We start from the raw sequence: 23,682 nt of genomic DNA, 5'->3' as shown, positions 1-23,682 counted from the left end.
ATCTGTCTTCTGGAGATTAGGGCAATTTTTCTTACCCTTCATCGCTGACAGTCCCTTCTAGCAGGCCACCCAGTCCGCATTCAATCGGACAACGCAACTATGGTGGCTTACATAAGCCATCAAGGAGGGACTCGCAGCAAACAGGTGATGGCATAGGTAACAAGGATTCTGCGATGGGCAGAGTGTCACGTTCTCGCCATATCAGCCATACACATTCCATACACATTCGTCAGGGTTTTGCATCAGGCAAGTAGTCTCTCAACCCCGACATTTTCAACCAAATATGCCAGAGATGGGGCACTCTGGACGTCGACCTGATGGCGTCTCGGATGAACCACAAGGTTCCTCAGTTTGTAGCCAGATCCTGGATCCGCTGGCCATCGTTTACGATGCCCTAGTGATCCCGTGGTCCCAATTCCAACTGCCTTATCTTTTTCTGCCTCGCCCCCCGATTCCGAGAGTCGTAAAAAAGATAAAGACGGAGGGAATCCCTGTAATCCTGGTAGCTCCGGACTGGCCGAGAAGGGCCTAGTACGCATAGTTAGTGAATGTGCTCATGGACGCTCACTCGAGGCTTCCAGACCATCCAGATCTTCTTTCACAAGGCCCACTCCTTCACCAGAGTTCATAGTCTGAGTTTAACGGCATGGCCGTTGAAGCCGCAATCCTGAGGGAGGCCAGTTTTTCTCATCAGATCATTCAGACCATGATAAGGACAAGAAAACCAGCATCCTTGCGTATCTACCACAGCTACTGGAAAGCCTTCTTTCGGTGGAGTGAGGACAACAGTTTGGTCTCTATGTCCTTTTCTATTCCTTCCATCCTGGGGTTTATACAAGCGAGTCTTGATACTGGTTTATCTCTTAGTACTCTAAAGGGTCAAGTTTCCGCATTTTCAATTCTGTTCCAACAGGAGCTGGCTTCTTGTTCCCAGGTAAAGATTTTCCTTCAATGCGTTTCCCACCTAGCTCCGCCTTATCGCCCACCGATAGATCCATGGGATCTTAACCTTGTCCTTGCGCACTTCAGCGCTCTCCTTTTGAGCCCATTCAAGACATTCCGGCTTCTCTCCTTTCATGGAAAGTGCCCTTTTTGGTTGTCATTACGTCCATCAGAAGAATTTGAGTTAGTGGCACTGTCCTGCCGTTCTCCGTTCCTGATTCTTCATCAGAACAAGGTAGTTCTCAGGCACGTTCCTTCCTTCTTACGTAAGGTGGTTTCTTTTCACTTTAATGAAGAAATTGTCCGTTCCTCTCTTTCATCCCCCTGGAGAAGTCCCTCCACAAGTTGGATCTGGTCAGAGCTATCATAGTCTACATTTCAAGCACTGCTTCCTGTTGCCACCCTGATGCCCTGCTTGTCATCTCTGAAGGTCGTCATAAGGGGCTCCCAGCTTCCAAGTCCACTATTGCCCATTGGATTCGTTCGGCAATTTTGGAGGCATACTGTGTTCAGGACAAACAGACCCCTCTGGGGGTAAAGGCTCACTCCACCCAGGCGGTGGGAGCTTCCTGGGCAGTTCGTCACCAAGTCATCATTGCACAGTTTCGTGAGGTTTTACAAGGTTTAAACCCATGCCTCGTCTGCTGCAGGCCTGGGAAGGAAGGTGCTGCAGGTGGCGGTTATGCACCGGCCGACTTAACTTTGTTTTTTTTTTGTCTTTGCGTTCCTTCTGTTTTCCCATTCTTGGGACTGCTTTGGGACGTCCCATGGTTACCTGTGTCCCCCAAAGAAGCGATAAAGAAGGATTTTTGGTACTCACCGTAAAATCTTTCTTGGAGCATTCATTGGGGGACACGGCACCCTCCCTAACTGGTTGTACTGCATTTGGGCCTATGGGCTTTGTTGTTGGGTTGGTAGCTATGTTTAGTTTTTGGTTGCTTCTCTTGCTGCTTTTACACTATCTCAAGTACTTGGTGCCTGTCAGTGGGTATATACTCCTCTGGAGAGGCTATATTCCTTTTTTTGCATAGTGTCAGCCTACTTGCGACAGCAGCATACACCCCATAGTTACCTGTGTCCCCCCAATAAATGCTCCAAGGAAGACATTTTATGGTGAGTACCAAAAATCCCTCTATTTGACCTGTGTTCTCAACGTTCGATGAACATGACCTCCTGTATTCAGTGGGATGTCTGTCATGTATATCCTATTTTTGTCTGCAGATTCGCCTCGTTACAATACTGGGAGAGTCCTAATTATTGCATATTCATCCATGGATGAGGGGGCACGTCATCTGAGTCCTGTCTGATTTAAAGCGTATTACCGCTCCTCCCCGTTCTGTCACCCTCCTATAACCCCGACTTCCACTATGACCGTTATGGGATTAGATGCTATCCTTGTTTTGGCACCGGAAGTGACGTCTGTTTGGATGGGGCACATTTCTGTTCCACGGGGTGGCTGTTCCGGTATACATGCATTTACTATTGAAATGTGAAATGCGTGTCTAGTGCAGAAGGCTGCATGCATGCGAGGGATTTCTTGTTGTATATTTCACTTATTTATGGTGTTGCAAAAAAAATGTACTGCATGATCGTGGGACGGTCTTAGAACTCAGACCCCCGTTATCGTTAGGAGATGGCTTTTCCTAGTGATATGAGATGGGACTCCCCCTTTAATGTGTCTGCATAAAAGATGCTTTTGCTCATCTGATCTACTGATGAGAAACATTCATCAGAACATTTGTGCGACCTGGTCCATCCATGTGAGTAATCTGTAGCCATCGGACAGGAGCCCTGCGTATCGCCTCCTAAATATCAGTATCCACAGGTCTTTTGAGTTGCGTGTCATTTGCATCGAGCTACAATGATGACGTGAGGCCGGATAATAGAGGAGCCAGGGATGCTGTCAGGTAGGAGGCAGTTCTCCGGGCTTCTTCCCAGCGTCCACAGATTGCTAGACCTGGTCATCGAATGGCAGCGTCATAAATTGGTGCCAATCCCGGCTCTTTTATTGGTGGCCTAGATTGTGTTTATTACATCATTTCTACATTATAACGTATACTTCTCCACTTTGTTTTATAATTAGAAGCTCAGGAACTCTGTGATATAGAAAGAGCAGTCCTCAGCCTTTTCCATGATCAGGAGCGGCAGCGACCATGGAAGATGATCTACTTTTACAGTCTCTGTACAGGCAAACACTTCCTGGAGCAAATTCTGGTCAGTGATGTTTTGTGTCATTATTACTTGGTCTATTAGCAAATTATTAACACTGAAAATGCCCACTCCGCTGGTGGTGTGTGACACGACAGAAGGTGTCTTCTGTGCTGCTGGACCACTCATGACCAAGCTATTGCTATTTGGTAGATCTCGAAAATGTTGGACATAAAGTTAAAGGGAACCCATTCAACGATTCATGCTGCTTAATGCGGATAGTTTGACTCGTTGTGGGCATCAAGGTTTTTAGACATCACAGGTTTTGGTGAGGAGCATGGAAGGGGGAGACTAATTGTCGAGGGCAGATTCTCCTGCCACTCGTCCAGCTGAGCTGGTAAAAGCCTTGTCTCACATAGTCCATTGGGGAGCCCAGGAACTGGGGTTATATATCCTTCAGTCATGAAGCTGATCACTGTGCAGCTCAATACACCAAGCAATCACACATCAATATAATTATAGCATGTTTTTTTAACATTGACTGTAAAAGAACCTAAGGACCCTCTAGTAGAGGACAGTCACAGCTGAAGAGAGACTAGGGGAGTACTGTGCCCCCAGACTTTTCTCGTTCATAGTGTTAGGGGATACAGAACCGAACGTAAACCTCCTGCAACTGAGAGGCTCGGCACTGGGTGACAAAAGTGTTGGCTCTGAATGGTGTGCTATACTAGGACAGTAAGCATCTTAATTTTTTAGCATTGTGTCTATAGGCATTAAACACAACCTTCATCAGGTCTGCTACTCTGTTCAGGTTCATATAGATTTCCCCCCCCTCGATGGTGCGGAATTTACTATCCCAGATCACTCCATTTATTCACCAGTCATCCATTCTTGGGGTCACTTCTGACTTCAGACATGTGGGACCTTATCTGAACAGTGAGAGACACCCTCCAAGTTGAGGACAAGTATGCCTCTCCTTCCTAGAAAGCAGGAACTTTACTACTGCTTTTACCAGCTATGATGAGTTTGATTATTTTTTTTTTAAAGATTGGGAACAACTAGACAGGCACATGCTAATTTTAAGTTACCAAGTGAACTACATCTCCCTTTCCTGCTTGGTTTGGGTTAAACCACCAGAGTTTATCTTCTTATTTAGTCTTCTCATATGCCTCCAAATTCCTTTTGTAAGGCTTTTCTTGAGTCAGCAAAACTAGTGCCACATCCATTTCTGTGTCTGCTGTTCCATTTGTCTCTGAGATTGGTCTGCAGACCTGGCATCTTTCACAGGTGACGGGGTCTTTTGGTAAGCACCTAGACAAGATCATCAAGAATAATACAGGTGATAAAAGACCTAGAACTGTACATGCTCTCCATCAGAACTATACATGCTCTCAGCCATCTAGACGATTCAAGAGATTTTGTTCTTTTCCAAGTACTTTACCTGCAGAAGCAACAAGTAGTTCTGACCCTTCAATTACAGGGGTAGCTCTTCTTCAAAGCATTCCCCGAGGCTGCAAAGCCCTTCACTTCCAGATCCTTCATCTCAGGGTATGTGCACACGCTGCGGATTCTGCTGCAGATCTGCAAGCAATGTACAGTACCATGTTAGCCAATGGGATTTCAAAACTGCAGTGCAGTTTTCCGCGTGGATTTGCTGCGGTTTTAAATCCGCAACATGTCAATTCTTTTTGCGGATTCTGCAGCGGTTTGACACCTGTTCCATTGTCCAGGTGTCAAACCGCAGGGGAAAACCGCTGGCAAATCCGCAGGAAAACCGCAGGTTTTACCTGCAAATCCGCACGTGAATCCGCACGGTGTGCACTCACCCTCATTGACTTCTCTGAACTCAAGTCATCTCGGTTATGAGGATATCTTCTCTCCTTGAGAGAGATTTGGGGGAATGCTTGGTTAAAGGTTTGGTATCTCTTGGTTACAAGTTCAAATTGGCCCTTCTGACGTGAAACTTTTTTTTTTTTTTTTCCTTTCTTCTCCAAGGATCGTCCTCCATGCCTCTGATTTCTCCTGAGCCATCCACAACCATTAGTTCCAAGGGGCTTTTGTTCTCATTTCTAATAATGAAGCGGTCTTAGGGATGCTATTAAAACCTGTCCACAGTTCCTATGTGACTTTTTCCTTTCATGGAGTTGTGCTAGTCAGAAGATTATGCATGGAGCTCCTTTGATCTGTATTTTCGTCACTGGAGACAGGAGAACTTCTCTCTTCTTTAAATATAACTCTGCATGTATCTTCATATTCCCCCAGCCAGGTCCCACCAGCGATTTCTTCACTTCGCTGATGGTTCTCTACTTTTCCAGTTTTTCACACTAACCTTTCAGCTAGTGACCTCTCCCAGTGTTTTCACCAAAGTTCTCACTCCTCTTTTTGTACTCCTCCATTCATGCCGGAGGGGTAATAATTATTGCCTATTTGGATGAGCTTATGCTAAAAGCCATGTCCAGTGAGGAGAATCTGATGTCCATATCATCTTTGATTCCTTTGAACTCCTTCTTTTGGGTCAACAGACTAACAGTCTGACACCAACACAGCGCTTAGACATTCTAGGCAAGACCTTAGACACCTGGGAGGGTAGTGACCATCTTATCCCAGACAAGTTCTCCTTTCTGCAGTGATATTTTTTCTGCTGGAAACCTTGTGCTCCATCTGTTTTTGCATGAGGATTCTAGGAAGGGTTGTCCCAGTCTTCGAGCCGATGCTCTTCGCTAATTTCATACCCTTTCACTCTGTCTCTGTGTCTAGAACAATTCAGTGGTCTCCTTTAGTCATTGCATCCGCTTGAGGCTGTGTGCCCACGTAGCGTTTTTTTTAAGCGTTTTTGATACGTTTTTCGGGGTCAAACCGCATCAAAAACGCTTAAAAGAAGCATCCCATTCATTTACATGCATTTTGGCCTTTTTGTGCCAATGGATGCGTTTTTTACCGCTAAGGAAACGCTTAGCGGTAAAAAAACGCAGCATGTTCATTAATTTCCGCATAGGTCCACGTTTTTGGCTATTTCCTATAGTCCAAAAGACGCGCGGAAAAAAACGCATCAAAAACGTGCGTTTTTTTGCCCAAAAATCGCGGCTGCATATCTCACAGCTGTTAGGCTATCCCAGCATGTGTTGCGGCAGTCTAGCAGCTACGAGACATGCAGCTGTGGGGACATATTTTTTGAGTGTAGAAAGGAATAGCAAATGGAATACAGGAGTCCTTGATAAGCAAGTAGAATAACTTTATTGATTACATAAGAATAACATTTTTGGATAGGAGTGGGAAAAATAACCAGATGAAAAGCGGACGTAAGACAAAGGAGCAGTTATATACACATTTTAAATATGGTTGCAATTTAAATCACACGGCTCAATATGTATGATCATATATTGCATAACGTCAAAGTGCATGAAGATGGCGAAGTAGCTTAGATGCCTGGATAGAAAATTGCTAGAAAGGATAGTAAGTGTCACTGGTGTAATTCATTAATTTTGTATATTGTAGCACAGGTAAGTAGGATGGTAGATATCCTATGCAAGGTGCACATAAGGTAGCTATCTTACATAAAGTGCATGTGCATATACATGTCTATGAGCTAGTTAGTATACAGGATGCCGAGTGGTATGTATAAGCCCCATATATGGCTGCAAACAAGCTAAGGATAGAGATGCATGAAACTACATTACCTGTTTGGAAATTGACACAAGCGGTCCCTGGATTCGTCCACCCCGACGTGCGTTTGAACGTCTGCCTTTGTTAGTTAACATATTTTTTGAGCACGCCGAAAACACTGTGAGCACATGTGCATGTTCTGATAACTCCTTATCTGAGCACGTTCGCTCAACACTAGTCCCAATCCTTCAGCGCTCTGGCTATTGATTGGCTGCAGCAGTCCCAAATCCATATGACAGTACCAGGATGTACTGACATGTGACAAAATATCTCAGAAACGCAGCAGTTTGTGTGTGTTTAAACTTATTTTTTTTTCATTTTAGCTTACTGCCATGGCTTTCTTTAAAAAAGATTTCTCCAGTCTGGACTCACTGCTGTCTAATGAGTTAAAGCCTTTGAGACGTCTTCTAGTCCTCTTGGGTTGGACCCACCTTCAGAGTACAGAGACTGCCAAAGCACTGCTGCATGTCATGCACAAAAATACGGTACGTCTATGTTGCACACAAAGGGAATGGTTCCTTCCGTTCGTACAGTTTGTTATTAACAACTTCATGACTTGGCATTATTAATTTTCATTTTTCCTTTTATTCCATAAGGCATTGTTTTGTCTTGTTTTTTTTTGTTTTCTACTCAGCCGAATGGGTGCCTGTTTTTGTGGGACATGTTGTAGTTTTAATTTAACGGGTACCATTCTCTTTGCCACACAATGTACTGAAGAACAAAAAAAAGTATTCCAAGTGTGATGAATAGATTTAAAAAAAAAAAAAAAAATCTGCCTCTATATTTTTTCTAAGCTCGATTTTCATAGCGTTCATTGGATAATGAAAATAGTATTATATATACATTATACATACTAACTTTATACTGTATATTATAAATGCATGCATATTGTATATATAATAGTTGAAACCAGAAGTTTCAATACACTATATAAAAAGACATATCTGCATGTTTTATCTTTATCTGACATCAGTATAAACCTTTCCCGTATTAGGTCAAAGTCAAACATGTAAGTCCATTTCATTAGTATTTAGTACCACTGCCCTTAAACTGAATGACTTGGGTGAAACATTTGGGATATCCTTCCACAAGCTTCTCACAATAGTTAGTTGGAATTTGTGCCCATTCCTCCTGACAAAACTGGTGTAACTAATCCAGATTTGTAGGTCGCCTTGCTCGCACTGGCCTTTTCAGCTTTGCCTATAAATTTTCAATAGGATTGAGATCAAAGCTTTGTGATGACCACTCCAAAACATTGACTTTGTTATCCTGAAGCCACTTTCTTACCATTTTGGTAGTATGCTTCAGGACTATGTAAACTTCTGGCTTGAACTGTATATATAAAATCTATTTACTTGTGTATAAGCCGAGATTTTCTCCTTCGCCTCATTGGGGGACACAGACCATGGGTGTTATGCTGTGGCCAATAGGAAGCTGATGTTGAGACAAAAGTTAGCTCCTCCCCAGCGTACACCTTCCTGCTGGCCCCAAGTGAACCAGTTCTTGCTTAGTGTCTGTAGGAGGCACACTGGTCTGGTCTTCAGACCATTTGTTATTTTAATTTTTTGAATTTTACTTTTTTCATTTTTTAATCCTGATGAAGGGGCAACGGAGCCTTTCAAGGTTCCGATTTCCCCAAACCAACAACAGGCGAGCACGTGCGATTGTCGCCTCCACGTATCCTCTCCTGCGACGTGGGATGCCATGCCTGAGCTGATTCAAGGGCGATGGGTCTCTTAAAGGGCACCGATCCCCAGGCATGGACGAGCACATGGAGTGTCGCCTTCATGTATCCTCTTCTGCAGCCAGGCCTATGCCAGACAACCTGCCCTGCCCATCCTTAGGGAATGAACCCATAGGATGCTCCGAGGCCTCTACATAGCGTCCGTGCAGCTCCCACTGCTTCACCATTTTTTAAAGCGGATGATGCAAGGAGGCGGACGGTCCCTCTCCACTTCCCTTCTAAGGGATGCTGGATTGAGGCATTCACTTACCCTGTACCATCCTGAAGATTACCCATCGCCCCTGAAGCGACCGGATTAGTGACCGACAGTCCGAGGGTCGCCTGGGGAACGCATGCCTCTGCGCTGAAGTCTCGTCACTGCGGCTCCATGCCGGGACGCACACCGCGGTGAGTGCCAGGCCATTCTAGGCTGAGCGTGACTGCTCTCGTGAAGCCACGCAGCACAAGTTCAGCCACAGCCAGACATAGCCCTGTGAAATCCTAGTGGAGCGAACCCTTAGGATACACAGAGGACCCCACGGCGTCCGCGCTGCTCCCTCTGCACCACCACTGATGGAACAGCGGTGCTGCAGGGAGCTGGATGGTCCCTCTCCACCTCCCCCTCAGAGGGTAGGATGGATTGAGGGTTCCTGCATCGTCCCTGTCGTAGCACTGGCCTGCAGGCAGAGGCTCTGCTTTCACTCCCCCTGGCGTGACGGTAAGTGGACTTCTGGGTCGCGGGCCCAGTCATTCTTTCCGGCCGGGCACTGCTAATCTAGCCCCCGCCTTTGGCCCTTGCTAGGCCGCAGGCGGTTTCTCCGCTCACCAGCCGAGGGTCACGTCGGAGGTCCTGCCCACCTGCCTGACGTTTCTCGCAGGTAGGGCATGGCGGAGCGGGAGTGTAAGCGCCTCCCCCGCCGTGCACCGTGGAGCGCTTGGCCCACGGACTCCTTCCCTGGAGCCGCGCCAGTCGATAATGTAGGCCCCGGCTTCGGCCTCCTTCGGTGGAGCCACCTCTCCCGGAGTGACAAGGCGGTGGTTCTCACAGGAACGCTGCCTCCACGCTGAAGTCCCCATCGTGGAGATCTAATCCCGGCGACCATATTCCTTGCCGGGCTGCATTATGTACATTGACGTGTTGGCTGTGGGACCATGCCCCTTGAGGAGTTATGGTCCATCAGCAGAGGACTGTCGCGCTCATCCTCCACCGGAGTGCGCCGTTGGTCGCTCCGTCCTTCATGTGGCAGCTGCTAAGCAGCGTGAGGCTGGGCAAGCACCACCATCCTGCAGACCAGGGCACGGGCACCCTTATATGATTTAAAGGGTCATACAACACTGAGCGCAAGGATAGCGCCTATTCAGCTCTAACAAGAGTGCTGTTTTCCTGGGGAGGACCACAGTCTACAGGGTGAAACCTGGAAGATACTGTGTGAATACAAATTTGTATGTATATATGTATAGATATGTGTGTTCTTTGACCCTCTATATCCCCGGCCAGCCTGCATTCCAGAGGATTGGAATGCTTTTTTCAGCAGTATTTATTCTGGAATTATACCTGCCCTGCGCATGCCTGTAGGGTTGATTCATGGAGATCCATAGGCCATCTAACCACGCCAGTGTTAGACTCCGTCAACACTGGGCCCGACTTATGAACCCCCTCTCCGGATGGACTTCTCCTCTGGCACAGGTTATCCTCGATCCCGCTGTGCATCGGAGCGTTCACAGGATCACAGCAGCTGTCGATTAGCAGACGCAGACATCTAGAGAAAGGGCTCACAGTACGCTATTCGACCAACTACGGCTTAAATGTCTGTATACTCTGTGTTTCTCTTTCCCTTGACCACAGGTTTACAGAGTACAGGACTGTGTATCAGCTTAATGTTTTGCCTGGATTTCGGATTCTCTAGAGATGTAAAAACAAAAACTGGAAGATTTCTTTTTAAATGCACTCACACCGTTTTCTGAAGGTTAACGCCTGGTCTGTTCCAAATCGTAACATTTTTCCGGTGAACTATACCCCATAATACGCACTCCAGGTGGCCCACGGCATAGTTGACCGGCTAAGGGAGCGATGGGATAACCAAATCGGAAGCCTCCGGAATGGAGGAATCCCCCCTTGCTTTCAGCTGGTTACCGGAAACATTGGGTTGAATCCCTGGGCCATCCAGGTTGATAGTCAATTAAAGGTCCGACAGACGAGAGCCTGATTCGTTCCGTTCTGTGAGCATCGAAACCAGCTCTCTTCTCTTTTTAGCTGGACGCCCTTTTCCCATACGGCTGACAGCGGCAAATGCCATCACACTCAATAAGGCATTATGGCTCACAGAATGGAGGGAGGGCGGCACCCACAGAAGGAACTCAAGGCCATAGATGAGCAGGGCTTAGAGCATCTTCCCCATTGCCTTCGGCAGCAAATCTGATATTGGTCCTCGCGCATATATCCGGCGCTCGCATCGGCAAGGGATCCCCGTCTTCCCATGGGTCAAGCCAGCAATGTAAGGGTCCTTCCCCAAAGTGTCTGGACCTGAGAGAGATAGGTCCCTGATGGTTTTCCACCCAGTGATTTCCGGCATAAGCCGTCGACACACAGCATTACGGACGGCCGCCTATTTCTGGTTTGTGAGGTCTCCTTTTTCTTTTTTGTATGCTGTTCGTATCGAACGAGCCCAAGCCTGGGTCTTCTAGATACAAAGATTCCTTTTTTCTTATCGTCCCTCTATAAAATGTTTTTTTTCCTTCACGTCTTCCAAAGATCTTGGAACCAGACGCCTAGCATTAGCCTGGGCAAGATGCTGGGACTGACATCTCTGCGGCCGCAGAAGAATGGAAGACTGCCATGCTTCCCAGAAGGGACGGATCTGTAGGACCCTCGCTGGATCTTGGCCAAGGTACACCATCCACGAATGGAGTCCCTCCATTCGGTTCTTACCTTGATCGTGAACAGCATCTTCAGTTCACACTCTTTGGCGCTCTTCTCCTTTTTCCTTCCGGATTGCCGTGAGGTACGGGGTGGGGAGAGATTGCAGTAACAATTGAAGTGATGCTCTTCAATTAATTGTATTCTCTTGTGGCAGTTGGCGCCAGAAGACTGCTCTCCTCGGCGGCGGTGCCGCTCCCCCCCCGAACGTCTGCCTCACAGGCGGTGGACATTGATGTTCTCCCTCTATACCAAGGAGAAAGATTTATCTTCTGATCTATTCACCAGTGGTGGCTGTTGATACCAGCCTCCTTGGTTGTAGAGCAGTCTTTTTGTATATCCTTGTATTCCAAGTGATCCAGGTTACCGACACCCGCTCCATTATCTACTCGTGTATCACTCCATTCGAATCAATAACATATCTCCACGATTGTTGACATGCACCACGGAGGATGTTTTTAATAGGACTGCCTTCGTTAGGAGAATCCGAATGGGGATCTGATGGCTTCAAGACTGAAGGCTAAGGTACTCGGCAGTCTGAGCTCGGTCTCTATCCAAAACGCCATAGGGGGGCATGATTGGTTACTCCGTGGCACCAGTTTTGTCTTCCTTTCCTGGCAATGGTCATCACGTAAACAGAGGTAATGGCTGTTTCCAGGCTCCCTAGGCATCCAGGATTGGTCTCGCCGGATGTGGTACTCAGAGTTATTACAGATCGTACACGCCATCCACAGGTGACTGTTGCGTCGTCCAGACATGCTCTCCTAACGTCCAGTGGATCACCAGATCGCATAATCTGGTGTTTAACGAGCTGGCTTTCAAAGCCGGGGCTCTAATCTACTCTCCCTCAGGGGTTTCCATTATGGTTGGTGCCCAGATACCGCCATCAGGGTGCATCTTTCACCTCTCCTGAATGCCTTCTGTCGCATGGTGTTAGGACCATGGTCGTTCTCTTCGCGTCTTGACCGCTCCAGTTCTTTTGAGAGTTTTCTCCAGACTGACTTGGACTCAGGTTCGTGACGCTCACCTCCCTCAAGGGACAGATCTTGGTTATACCTGTCTCTGTTTAAGCGCAGGATTGCTTTCAAGACGTAATTCACGACTTTCATTCTCAGGGGTGCCCCCCTACAAAAGTCCGTTAGAAGCCTGGAACGTTAATTCGGTCCTGGGTGCGCTTTGAGACGCCTTTCAAACTGTTCCAGGATGTCTCGCGGGCAGTTCTGTTTCTGGAAGTCGCCCTTCTTGTCGCAGTGTCACTTATTATGCGATGCTTGGAGCTGACAGCCATGTCCTGTTTAGCTCATTTGGTTTTTCTCTCTCTGCTTCCCAACCTGGATACAATTGTCCTCAGATCGTTTCCGCTCCTTTTTTCCAACGTTGGCTGACCCTTCTATTTTAACAATGATTTTGTCTTGCCCTCCTTGGGCCCGACACTGGTACTTCAGATGGAGGTAGTTACGTGCGCCCTGCATGCAATGACTGCTCTCAGGACGTATGTCCTGAGGACGGCACTCTCTTGTAAGCCACTTCAGGGTGATAATAGCCAGAGAAATTAATTTGGCTATTCAGGAGTTATACTACTTTAGAAGCGGCCCATCCCAGTACGGATTAGGGCGTATTCTACGTGGTCGATGTCCTCCCTCTGGGCCATTCGGTCTCGCATGCTGACCGAACAAGTCTGCAGGTCTGCAAGGCTGCGTTTTGGCTCAGCATTTTCACATTCTTGAAGCACTACTCATACTCAGACTTCCACAGTAGGTCCTCGGCAGATTATTCTGCAACAGGCGGTAGGGTACCTTTACTCAGCCACTACATGGTCTTTATCTGATATATTGTTGCCCACCCATGGACTGCTTTGGAACGTCCCAGTCTGTGTCCCCCAATGAGGCGAAGGAGAGACAGGGATTTTTGTGATAACTCACCGTAAAATCCTTTTCTCCGAGATGCTCATTGGGGGACACAGCACCCACCCTGTTAGCCTGACGGCTTCTGCTTCTTGTCTCCGATTCAGTGGGTTATACTCTGATATGAGGTTGGCGATTGTACTCTAATATGATATTAATGATCTCCTACTGCTTTTGCACCTAACTGGTTCACTTGGAGCCAGCAGGAAGGTGTATGCTGCGGAGGAGGAGCTAACTTTTTTGTCTCAACTTAATGTCAGCCTCCTATTGGCCACAGCATAACACCCATGGTCACCCAATGAGCGTCTGGGAAAGAAGTATTTTACGGTGAGTTATTACAAAAATCCCTGTTTCAGCCCATTTTCAGCCCTTCGGTGGTCACGTGGTACCGCTCAGTAAAGTCATGAATATGTGCATATTCATGACTTTAATGAGCGGTACCACGTGACCACTGAAGGAAGGAAGGGAGACCGTTGGAGAAGCGGGGCTGCAGAGACCGCGCCAGGAGGGGGTAAGTGTACGCAATATTCACCTGTCCCCGGTCCACTGCTGCGAGCCGCTCTGTTCTCCGCATCCTCTGGCTGTGATGTTCAGGTCAGAGGGCGTGATGACGTCAGTGTGCGCCCTCTGCCTGAACAGTCACAGAGGGACCCGGAAGACAGAGCGCGCCCTGCCATGGAGCAGGGACAGGTGAATATCTCAGGTGCCGGGTCCTGAGCCAGCGGCGACACTGGCACCTGTCCCCCATAGCACGCCGGTGTCCCCGCCTGCTCAGCACACCGGCACCTGGCCCCCAGCGAGGTTAGTGTCGTTTTTTTATTTTCTTTTGCAGCAGCAGCATATGGGGCCTATTCTGTGGAGCATCTTATGGGGGCATAATCTTATGGGGCAGTATATGGGGGCATAATCTATGGCGCATCTTATGGGGGCATAATCTATAGAGCTTCTTATGGGGGCATAATCTATGGAACATCTTATGGAGCATTTTATGGGGCATAATCTATGGAGCATTTTATGGGGCATATTATTCTATCGAGCATCTTATGGGGCCATAACCTTTATGGAGCAGCATATTGAGCATATTATTCTGTGGAGCAGCATCTTATGGGGCATATTATTCTATGGAGCATCTTATGGGGCATATTATTCTATGGAGCAACTTATGGAGCCATTATTAACATTTGTACAGCATTATATGGGGCATATTTTGTATGGAGCATCTTATGAGGCCATCACGAACTGTATGGAGCATTATATGGGGCTCCTGATTCAACATGGATATTCAAAAACATTTAACCTTCTGATGTTTCAATTTTACTTTTATTGGTATCTTTTTATTTTTGAAATTTTGCCAGTGGCTGCTGCGTTTTCCACCCTAGGCTCATACTCGAGTCCATAAGTTTTCCCAGTTTTTTGTGGCAAAATTAGGGGTGTCAGCTTATACACGAGTATATACGATGTATATTATGCTGTATATATTATGTGTTGTGTGTGTACATATAACACACACACCCACCACACACCCCACACACATGTACGTAATGAATGCAGAGTAGGAGACTTCTTAAAGAAAAACTAACAGGTCTGTGAGAGCCAGAATTCTTGCTGGTTGATCGGTGATCAAATACTTATTTCATGCAATAAAAAGCAAATTAATTATGTAAAAATCATACAATGTGATTTTCTGGTTTTTATTCTTAGATTACAGACCTCTTCATTCGTTATAGGTGGGAAAACTTGCAAAATCACCAGTGTATCAAATACTTATTTTCCCCATTATATATAGTATAAGACTTTGGGTACACATGCCGTTTTTTGATTGCTCTTTATTTAGTTTTATAAGTTGGTGCGGTGACTTAACCAACACAAGAAAGTTCCTGGTTTACTGTGCACGCAAAATTAATATTTTCATGTGTTTCCCGTTTACATTTTTATGTACACTGTTTGTTATTAACATGTATTTTTATTTTCCTATTTTAATTGCGTTAATTTTTTTTTGCAGGATCACTGTAATGACTCATTATTAAAAGATTTCTGTGATGGCCTCTTGTATCAAGTGGAAGCATTGGAGTGGTGCATAAAGCACAGTCGGTGGGTGTCTGCTAGTTTTGCTTTTGTTTCCAAACTTTACAATTATTATCACTTTTATAATCATTATCTGGTAAGTAACAAGAGATTCTGTAATTCCCACAGGGCTGCAGCCCCTTTATATTATTCAGTTGGTGGGGATGCCAAGATTCCAAGAATTGGAGCGCCACGATCTGATGCTGAAGGATATTAATAATTAATAATTTTGCTCTGAAGACCCTCAACCCCTTCCTTGCTCAGGGCATAATTAAATTTGGGGTAAATCAGTTTTTAGGACCCGATCCTTTGGCAACATCTATAATCTATGGCCGCTATGTGGAAACCCTAAGAACCACCTCCTAACCTCCCCGCATCTACACTTATTCCTTTGATTAGCCGACTTGGTTAATCATCCCACAATGATGTTGCGCCAGGCAGGCTAAACAATTCAAGAGCTGCTGATGCTAGGAGGTGAGGAGGCGATTCTCAGAACTACCATCCAGATAAGACATGGCCAATGGACCTGGTCCAGTAAATTGATTTTCACTAGCTCCGGACTTAATAGTACATCACAGAGAGGGTAAAGTTTTTCTTGGTGCTCCTGTGTATTCCTGCCACAGGCTCAAAACCAATATTTGTACAAAATTCTGCAATACTGAAGCAGTACAAGCAATCCCTCAATCCATTGTTCAAGTCCCCCCTAAGGGAACTTAAAAAATAAGTAAAAAGAAAAGAAAAAACATGGATGATAAAACAGTGTCCGGCAAAAGAAAAAGCTTTACATCCTGGCGGTGTAGAAAAAAAATATAAAAAGTTATGTCTCTTGTAAGAAAAAAAAATTACATTTCAAAGACAAACACTGACCCCACCAGGATTGTTTTAAATATATTTTCAGCTTTAGATTTAGATTTTCTTGGCTCTATATGTGAAAAGGTTAAACAATTATTGACAGCCAGAAACGGCTGTGTAGGAGGCTTAAAGCCAGGTGAGGAATAGACTAACTCTGCTACAAAGGTGAGATTATGGAAGACTATTTCATGTCACAGGTCAATCAGTTATACTGCCTCAGAAAGATCTCTCCCAGGCAAAGATTTCACAGCAGTCTTGGGTTTCAAAGTGTGCTGTCTTGAAGAAGCATTTTTACCAAAGCTGCCTAAAACATTTGCATGGTATTGTACATGACAGGAAAGTTTATATTCAAGCTTTTACTTATATTCTATTGTTTTGCAGACAAGAGATTTCCAGAAAAGATGTGCTTTATCACTTGTGTACCCTGGACAGTCGTTCTGCCCTGTATATTCTTCATCATCTCACCAACCTACCACTTCTTAATGAAGACGAAGTCCTGAAGCTTTTTCACAGAGGACTCCCGGACGAGGAAGGTGCAGCACTGTACTTGGCTGTATAAATGTATTGTAGTATGTGAAAAGAGGTTTAAAAGAACAGAAAAAATTATTTACTCTCCCTCCCAAGATCCCGCACTAGGTCTCGGTCTGTTATTGTCTTTAGAGTGATGTCATGTTGACAGGGCTGCAGCCAATTGGAGGGCTCAGCAGCTAGTTCTGTCAACTTGGGCAGAGGCACTGAGCTCTCGGATTGACTGTCAGCACTGGACCTGGGGAGGGTGAATAAAGGTAACCATTGGTGTATGCTGCTTTCTATAGGAGGCTGCAAAGAAATATTGGCTCCTCAGCAGTATACACCCGCCGATTGGCGCAAAGCTCTTCAGTTTTAATGTAGAGTTTGTAGGAGGCAGAGCTGCATCTGATTCCAGACCCGTCTCTTCCTTTTCAGGTCACCCCATTGTGTTTTATTAACCTTTTCCCCTTTTTCTTTCAGGTTCTCCAGTACAGGGTAACATGGTGTAATTTCTCACCCCATTTCTCTCATGCTGAGCGAACGGCGTCATCCACTCTCGGATCTGCATGGTAGGACCTTATCCCCTGTCACCTCAGGGTGATTCCAGGTGGTTGGTCCTAGCCTTTTCCCAACCCCAGCCCTCTCCTTGGAGCGGGCCGGGAGGAATACTGTGGTCACTTGACCCCCCCCCCCCCCCTTCCTTTTTAGGGGTTGACAGTCTTGTTCACTGTCCATGACCATGACTGTTCGGGAAGGAGGATGTTGTTATATCCCAATGACCCACCCCTCTTCACCGGGGAGGGCTCCTGATCCCATCCTCGTATATGTGAAGGAGTTAAGACCCACGTTTCGGATATTGTCCTTCTTCCCTCCCACAGCCCCACTGCATGGCAGTGGGGGCGTATCTGTGAAGCCCATGGCACTCCTAGACGAGTGATAGAAGCTCCATAACTTCCTTCTTAATTTAGTCTTCGGCTTAGGGCCTTCACTCTGGGTGCGTCCCTTTTTACCCGGCGCCCCTGCCAATCAGTGTGCGGCTTCCTGCTTCCTTGTTTTCTCTCCAATGAGAGAGTTCGTTTCTCCTTCCCTGGTGGCTGATCCACACCCCCTCTGGTATCCTTGTGCGCCTTTCGGGCCTACCACAGGGCCCTTAACTTACTGACCATTCCACGCCATCAGCGGACCAACCAGCCAGCAGGTGAGACCTTGCACGTGCGCCTTTTTTTTGCATATTAGATCTCCTGGCTCATTTCTGTGGGATCCTGCAGAGTGAATTGCCCAGGACTGCCCCCCTGCTTCTCCCGCAATCCGGCTCTGTCTCAGCAGCTTCCAGCCGCAGCTCTGGGGAACACAACAGCTCCACTCTCTACCTGCAGCCCCACCAGATCAGCGCTGAGAAGGACCAGTTAGGCTCTCGAGGCTGCGTCTTTTTTTTCTTTTTTTTTTTTTCTAAGAGGCTTAGCCCTCAGCAGCAGTAGCCTCAGGCACTCAGATATGCCCAGTACTAGGGAGCCCTCACTCCTGTCCCTCCCCCCACTTTCATTCATTACACCTGTGCACTCTGCTAAAGAAGTGGCCCTCAGACCAGTCCTTGGCCTTCTGCCATACCTGCAGCCCTTCCACCATGCTAGCATCACAGGAGCCCCCCCCCCACCGCCCCGGATGAGTGCACACTCCCTCCTCCGGAGTGGGTTGTTGCTATTTCTTAATCAGTTTCGGACTTAACCAGGGTTTCCTTGTGCAGGCCCTAGAACGCTTACCTAACTTGTCTACCGCCACCAGTGCTCCAAATGTTTCTCAGAACGATTCGCAGGCACCTCAACGCCATCGTCAGAAGGGCAGATTAAGGCTTAGATCTAAGAAGCTGGTTCACCTTAGCTTCTCATCCAGCTCCCCCCACAGTCTACTTCCTCCAGGATGCCCTCAGTATCCCATGCATCCTCCCCTAAGGTGACCCTAGGGTCTGAACCAGAGTCCCAGTCAGACTCTGAGCCTGACACAAATCAGACCTCCAAGCTTCAGGATATGGTCAGTAGCCTCATATCGGCTGTTAACCCATACCCTTAATTTTAAGGAGGACAAAGGATTTCCCCCCAGAATCGCTCCGTCTCATTCAAAAGGGTAAAACCCTGGACGTTTTCCAATCACAAGGAGTTTGAGGGAATCTTTACTAAACATTGGGAACATCCGTAAAAGCATTTTCCTGGTAGAAAACAATTGGATATCCCATATCCCTTTTAGTCTGGACCTCATTAACATATGGACAGTCTCCCGCCTTCTTCTCTTCCGGAATGCGTGGTTGTCCCTGGATCCCTGGAGTGCCCTGGATGAAATTTCACCTCCTATACATAGAACAACACGACACAGACGGCGACAGCCCTGGCACACACTGCAAACACGTTTCCTGCAGCGGTGCTCCAGGTGCGCCGAACGTCTGTGGAGAAAATCCAATCTACCCGAAGATTTCATCCATTATAAGTTTATTCTTAGAAGATACAACACCGCCCTTCACCTCTCCAAACAAACGTATTTCAACACCCTCATCACCTCACTGTCCAATAACCCTAAACTTTTCTTTGACACTTTTCATTCTCTACTCAACCCAAGAGTGCAGTCCCCAACCACGGAGCTTCGAGCTGACTACCTGGCCAATTACTTCAAAGAAAAAATTGACCATATCCAACAGGAAATTATCTCCCTATCACCTCATAGCATGCATTTTCCTTCCTCCCCCACTGCATCTAGCTCACTCTCTGATTTTAAACCAGTAACAGAAGAAGAAGTAAGCAGGCTCCTTGCATCTTCTCGCCCAACCACTTGCACCAGGGACCCAATTCCGTCACATCTCCTCCAGTCCCTTTCCCGTGCTGTCACCACTCGCCTACCTAAAATATTTAACCTCTCTCTCTTCTGGTATCTTTCCCTCCTCATTTAAGCATGCCATCATACAGCCATTACTTAAAAAAACATCCCTCGACCAAAACTGTGCCGCTAACTTTATACCTGTTTCTAATCTTCCCTTCATTTCTAAACTCCTCGAACGTTTGGTCCACTCCCGTCTTATCCGCTCACTCTCAGATAACTCTCTTCTCGACCCTCTCCAATCCGGTTTCCGCTCTTTACACTCTACTGAAACTGCCCTCACTAAAGTCTCTAATGAACTACTAACAGCTAAATCAAATGGTCATTACTCCATGCTAATTCTATTGGATCTCTCTGCAGCATTCAACACTGTGGATCACCAGCTTCTCCTCACTATGCTCCGCTCCATCGCAATCAAGGACACCGTTCTCCCCTGGTTTTCCTCCTATCTCTCTGATCGCTCCTTTACTGTATCTTTTGCTGGCTCGTAATCCCCACATCTTCCACTTTACTGTTGGGGTTCCTCAAGGATCGGTTCTAAGCCCCCTCCTCTTCTCTTTGTTTGACCGATAAGGGCAGTATACAATCAGTAGATTTGGTTTCCATTACCATCTCTATGCTGATGACACCCAATTATATGCTTCTTCTCCTGACATCACCCCTGCCTTTTTAGAAAACACCAGCGATTGTCTAAACGCTGTGTCTAACATCATATCCTCACTATATCTGAAACTGAACCTGTCAAAGACTGAACTCCTTGTGTTTCCTCCCTCCACTAATGCACCTATGCCCGACATTGCCATTTCTGTGTGTGGTTCCACTATTACTCCCCAGCAACATGCCCGCTGTCTTTGGGGTCATACTTGACTCCGAACTTTCATTCGCCCCTCACATCCGATCACTGTCTCGCTCTTGTTATATGCACCTCAAAAACATTTCTAGAAGTCGACCTTTTCTTACTTTCGACTCCGCAAAAACTCTTACTGTTTCTCTTATTCATTCTCGTCTGGACTACCGTAACTCTCTTCTAATTGATCTCCCTCTTACCAAACTCTCCCCCCTCCAATCTGTCTTGAGTGCTGCAGCCAGGATCATATTCCTCGCCAATCGTTACACCGATGCCTCTACCTTTTGCCAGTCATTAGACTGGCTACCCATCCACTCCAGAATCCATTACAAACTTATTACCCTCACCCACAAAGCACTCCATGACTCAGCACCACCCTACATCTCCTCCCTTGTCTCAGTCTACCACCCTAACCGTGCCCTCCGTTCTGCTGATGACCTGAGGTTAGCATCCTCAATAATCAGAACCTCCCACTCCCGTCTCCAAGACTATACACGTGTTGCGCCAATTCTTTGGAATGCACTTCCCAGGTCAATTCGATTAGTCCCCAATCCCTACAATTTTAAGTGTGCCCTAAAAACGCATTTATTCAGATTGGCCTACCGCCTCAGCACATTAACCTAACGATCCCTGTGTGGCACAGTCAAAAGATTTACCATGATTATGGTCCTACATGCTCTATGCATCTATTAGCCCTGTGTGTCTGTACTGTTACTCACTTAACATTATGGCTGGTCCGAACAATGAAGGCAACTGTTACCACCCACCTTTCATGTCTAACTTTTTTTTCCTCATAGATTGTAAGCTTGCGAGCAGGGCCCTCATTCCTCTTGGTATCTGTCATGATCTACAGTATGTGGTTATTGTTATGCTGTAATGGCTATTGTCTGTACAAGTCCCCTCTGAAATGTAAAGTGCTGCGGAATATGTTGGCGCTATAGAAATAAAATGTATTGTTGTCCGGTCGACGCCTGGGTCAGTGAGATCATGACCTCAGGATGCAAGATCAAATTCCTCACCCAGGATGATGTTTTTTCAGGTCCAACCCCCCCAAAGGCTTCCTGCTCAGGTTCCTTTCAAACCATTTCTCTTTCGGACAGGTTTCATTGTACCTGTTCCTCTTAGGAACGCTTTTCAAGTATTTATTCCAACCTTTTTTGTGTTTCCAAAGAAGGACAGTTCTCTCTGGCCGATTGTGGACCTCAAACGACTAAACTGTCGAGTCCACTTCCTTCATTTCAGAATGGAATTTCTTTGCTTGGTAATTGCCACTTTGGAATCCAGGGAGTTTGTCTGCTCGGTGGACATTCAGGATGCCTATCTCCACATTCCAATTTGTGTCCGACATCAGAAATGTCTCCAATTCGCGATTGAGGAAGAACACTACCAGTTCACTGCTCTTCCCTTCATCCTAACCTCTGCCCCAGAGTATTTACGAGGGTAATGGAAACCGTCATGGCTATTTTTCAGTCCAAAGGGATAGAAATTATCCCCTATGTGGGCGATGTCTTGATCAACGGTCAGTCCTTTCAAGACTTTTGCCAGATTCTTCAGATCACTTTGGATACTTCTGCTCATCTTGGCTGGATAGTCAACAGGGCAAAGTCTTCCCTGATTACGACTCAACACTTGGTACATCTCCACTTCCTGTTTGGCCCTGCATGAGTACTGGTGGAAATGATTGCTGCCATGCCCTTTGCCCAGTTCCATACCTGCCCCCTTCAGCTGACTCTCCTGTAAGCTTGGGACAAGAGGATCTTTTCCCTGGACTATCCCACTCTGCTGCCCCTCCGGGTGAGGCAGTCTCTGATATGGTGGATCCTCTCCCCTCCTTCCTTCTTGGAGATCCTTCCACCCTCCGCTGGCATGTCGTCAACATCGATGCCAGTCCCTTGGTTGTGGAGGGTTCTTCCTTCATCACATAGTCCTGGGTGGCTGTAATTCTCGGGAGGCCTCCCATCCCATCAGTCTACTGGAAATCAGAGCAACTTACCTCTCCATTGGCAGGATCTTCTCACAGGATATCCTATTCGCGTTCAATCAGACAACACCATGGCCGTGGCATACATAAATCACCAAGGCAGAACGTGCAGCAAGTCCGTTACGAAGGAGATATAGAGGATTCTGTTTTGGGCAGAGTTCCGTGTGCTAGCAATATCTGCAGTGCACATCCCAGGTGTGGACAAATTGGGTCGCCAACTTCCTTTGTCTTCAGGATCTCCCCTTGGGCAAGTGGTCCCTCAACCTCATCATTTTTGACCAAATTTGTCAGAAATGGGGCATCCCTGACGTCAACCTAATGGTGTCTCAGATGAAAAACAAGGTGCATCCCTTTGTAGTCAGGTCTGGCGACCCCCTGGTGATCAACTACAATGCCCTGGTCATACAATGGTCTCAATTCCAGCTCCTTTGCCCCTGTCCTTCTCTCCTATTGATCCTGAGAGTCGTCAAGAAAGTCAAGGCGGAGGGAGTTCCAGTAATCCTGGTGGCCCCAGACTCGACGAAAAGGGCCTGGTACGCAGAGTTGAACAATCTGCTCACAGACATTCCCTGGAAACTTTCAGACCGTCCAGACCTACTCTCACAAGGGCCCCTTTTCCACCAGAGTTCTAGGTCTCTGAATTAAATGGCATGGCCATTGAAGCAGCCGTTCTGAGGGAAGCCGGGTTCTCATCCCAGGTCGTACAGACAGTAAGCACAAGAAAACCTTTGTCCTCCGGTATTGTCCACCGGTATTGGAAGACCTTTTTCTTTCTCGCTTCATTGGGGGCATAGGTTGCCATGGGTGTATGCTGCTGTCGCTAGGAGGCTTCCTTCCACATTAATGAGGACATTATTCTGCCTTCTTTATGCCCATCTCCAGTTCATAGTCTTGAAAAGTCTTTTCACAAGCTGGACCTGTTCAGAGCCCTATGTTTCAACCTTTCAAGAACCACTTAGTCCTGACGTCTTGTTTGTCATCCCTGAGCGTTGTCGTAATGGTCTTTTGCTTCCAAATCCTACCATCACCCGTTGGATTAGCTCTGCTATACTGGAGGCATATCATGTCAAAGACCAATAATACCCTCCGGGTGTAAGGTCTCCAACCGAGATGTGGGGGGGCCTCCTGGGCTTTTCTCCTTCGTCTCATTGGGGGACACAGGTACTGTGGGTGTATGCTACCGCCATCTGGAGGCTGACACTAGGCAAACACAAGGTTAGCTCCTCCCCCGCCGTGTACACCCTCACCCTGATTGCGGGCAGAAGCCAG

At 46.8% G+C, this 23,682-nt stretch overlaps 1 protein-coding gene across 2 annotated transcripts in view; it reads left to right on the top strand.

Moving 5' to 3' along the window:
• ZFYVE26 (zinc finger FYVE-type containing 26) overlaps positions 1-23,682 on the top strand; it is a 217,620-nt gene that overhangs the window by 12,159 nt on the left and 181,779 nt on the right. For both annotated transcript variants that reach the window (XM_073552265.1, XM_073552264.1), the window contains exons 5-8: positions 3,026-3,156; positions 7,077-7,238; positions 15,300-15,388; positions 16,595-16,746. In XM_073552265.1, coding sequence (XP_073408366.1) covers positions 3,026-3,156; positions 7,077-7,238; positions 15,300-15,388; positions 16,595-16,746 — 534 coding nt within the window. The remainder of the gene's footprint in view (positions 1-3,025; positions 3,157-7,076; positions 7,239-15,299; positions 15,389-16,594; positions 16,747-23,682) is intronic.

This window comes from Dendrobates tinctorius, unplaced genomic scaffold, assembly GCF_039654945.1.
Source record: "Dendrobates tinctorius isolate UK_male_01 unplaced genomic scaffold, ASM3965494v1 ptg000189l, whole genome shotgun sequence".
Lineage (NCBI taxonomy): Eukaryota > Metazoa > Chordata > Amphibia > Anura > Dendrobatidae > Dendrobates > Dendrobates tinctorius.
This window is presented reverse-complemented; position numbering and strand designations above follow the sequence as displayed.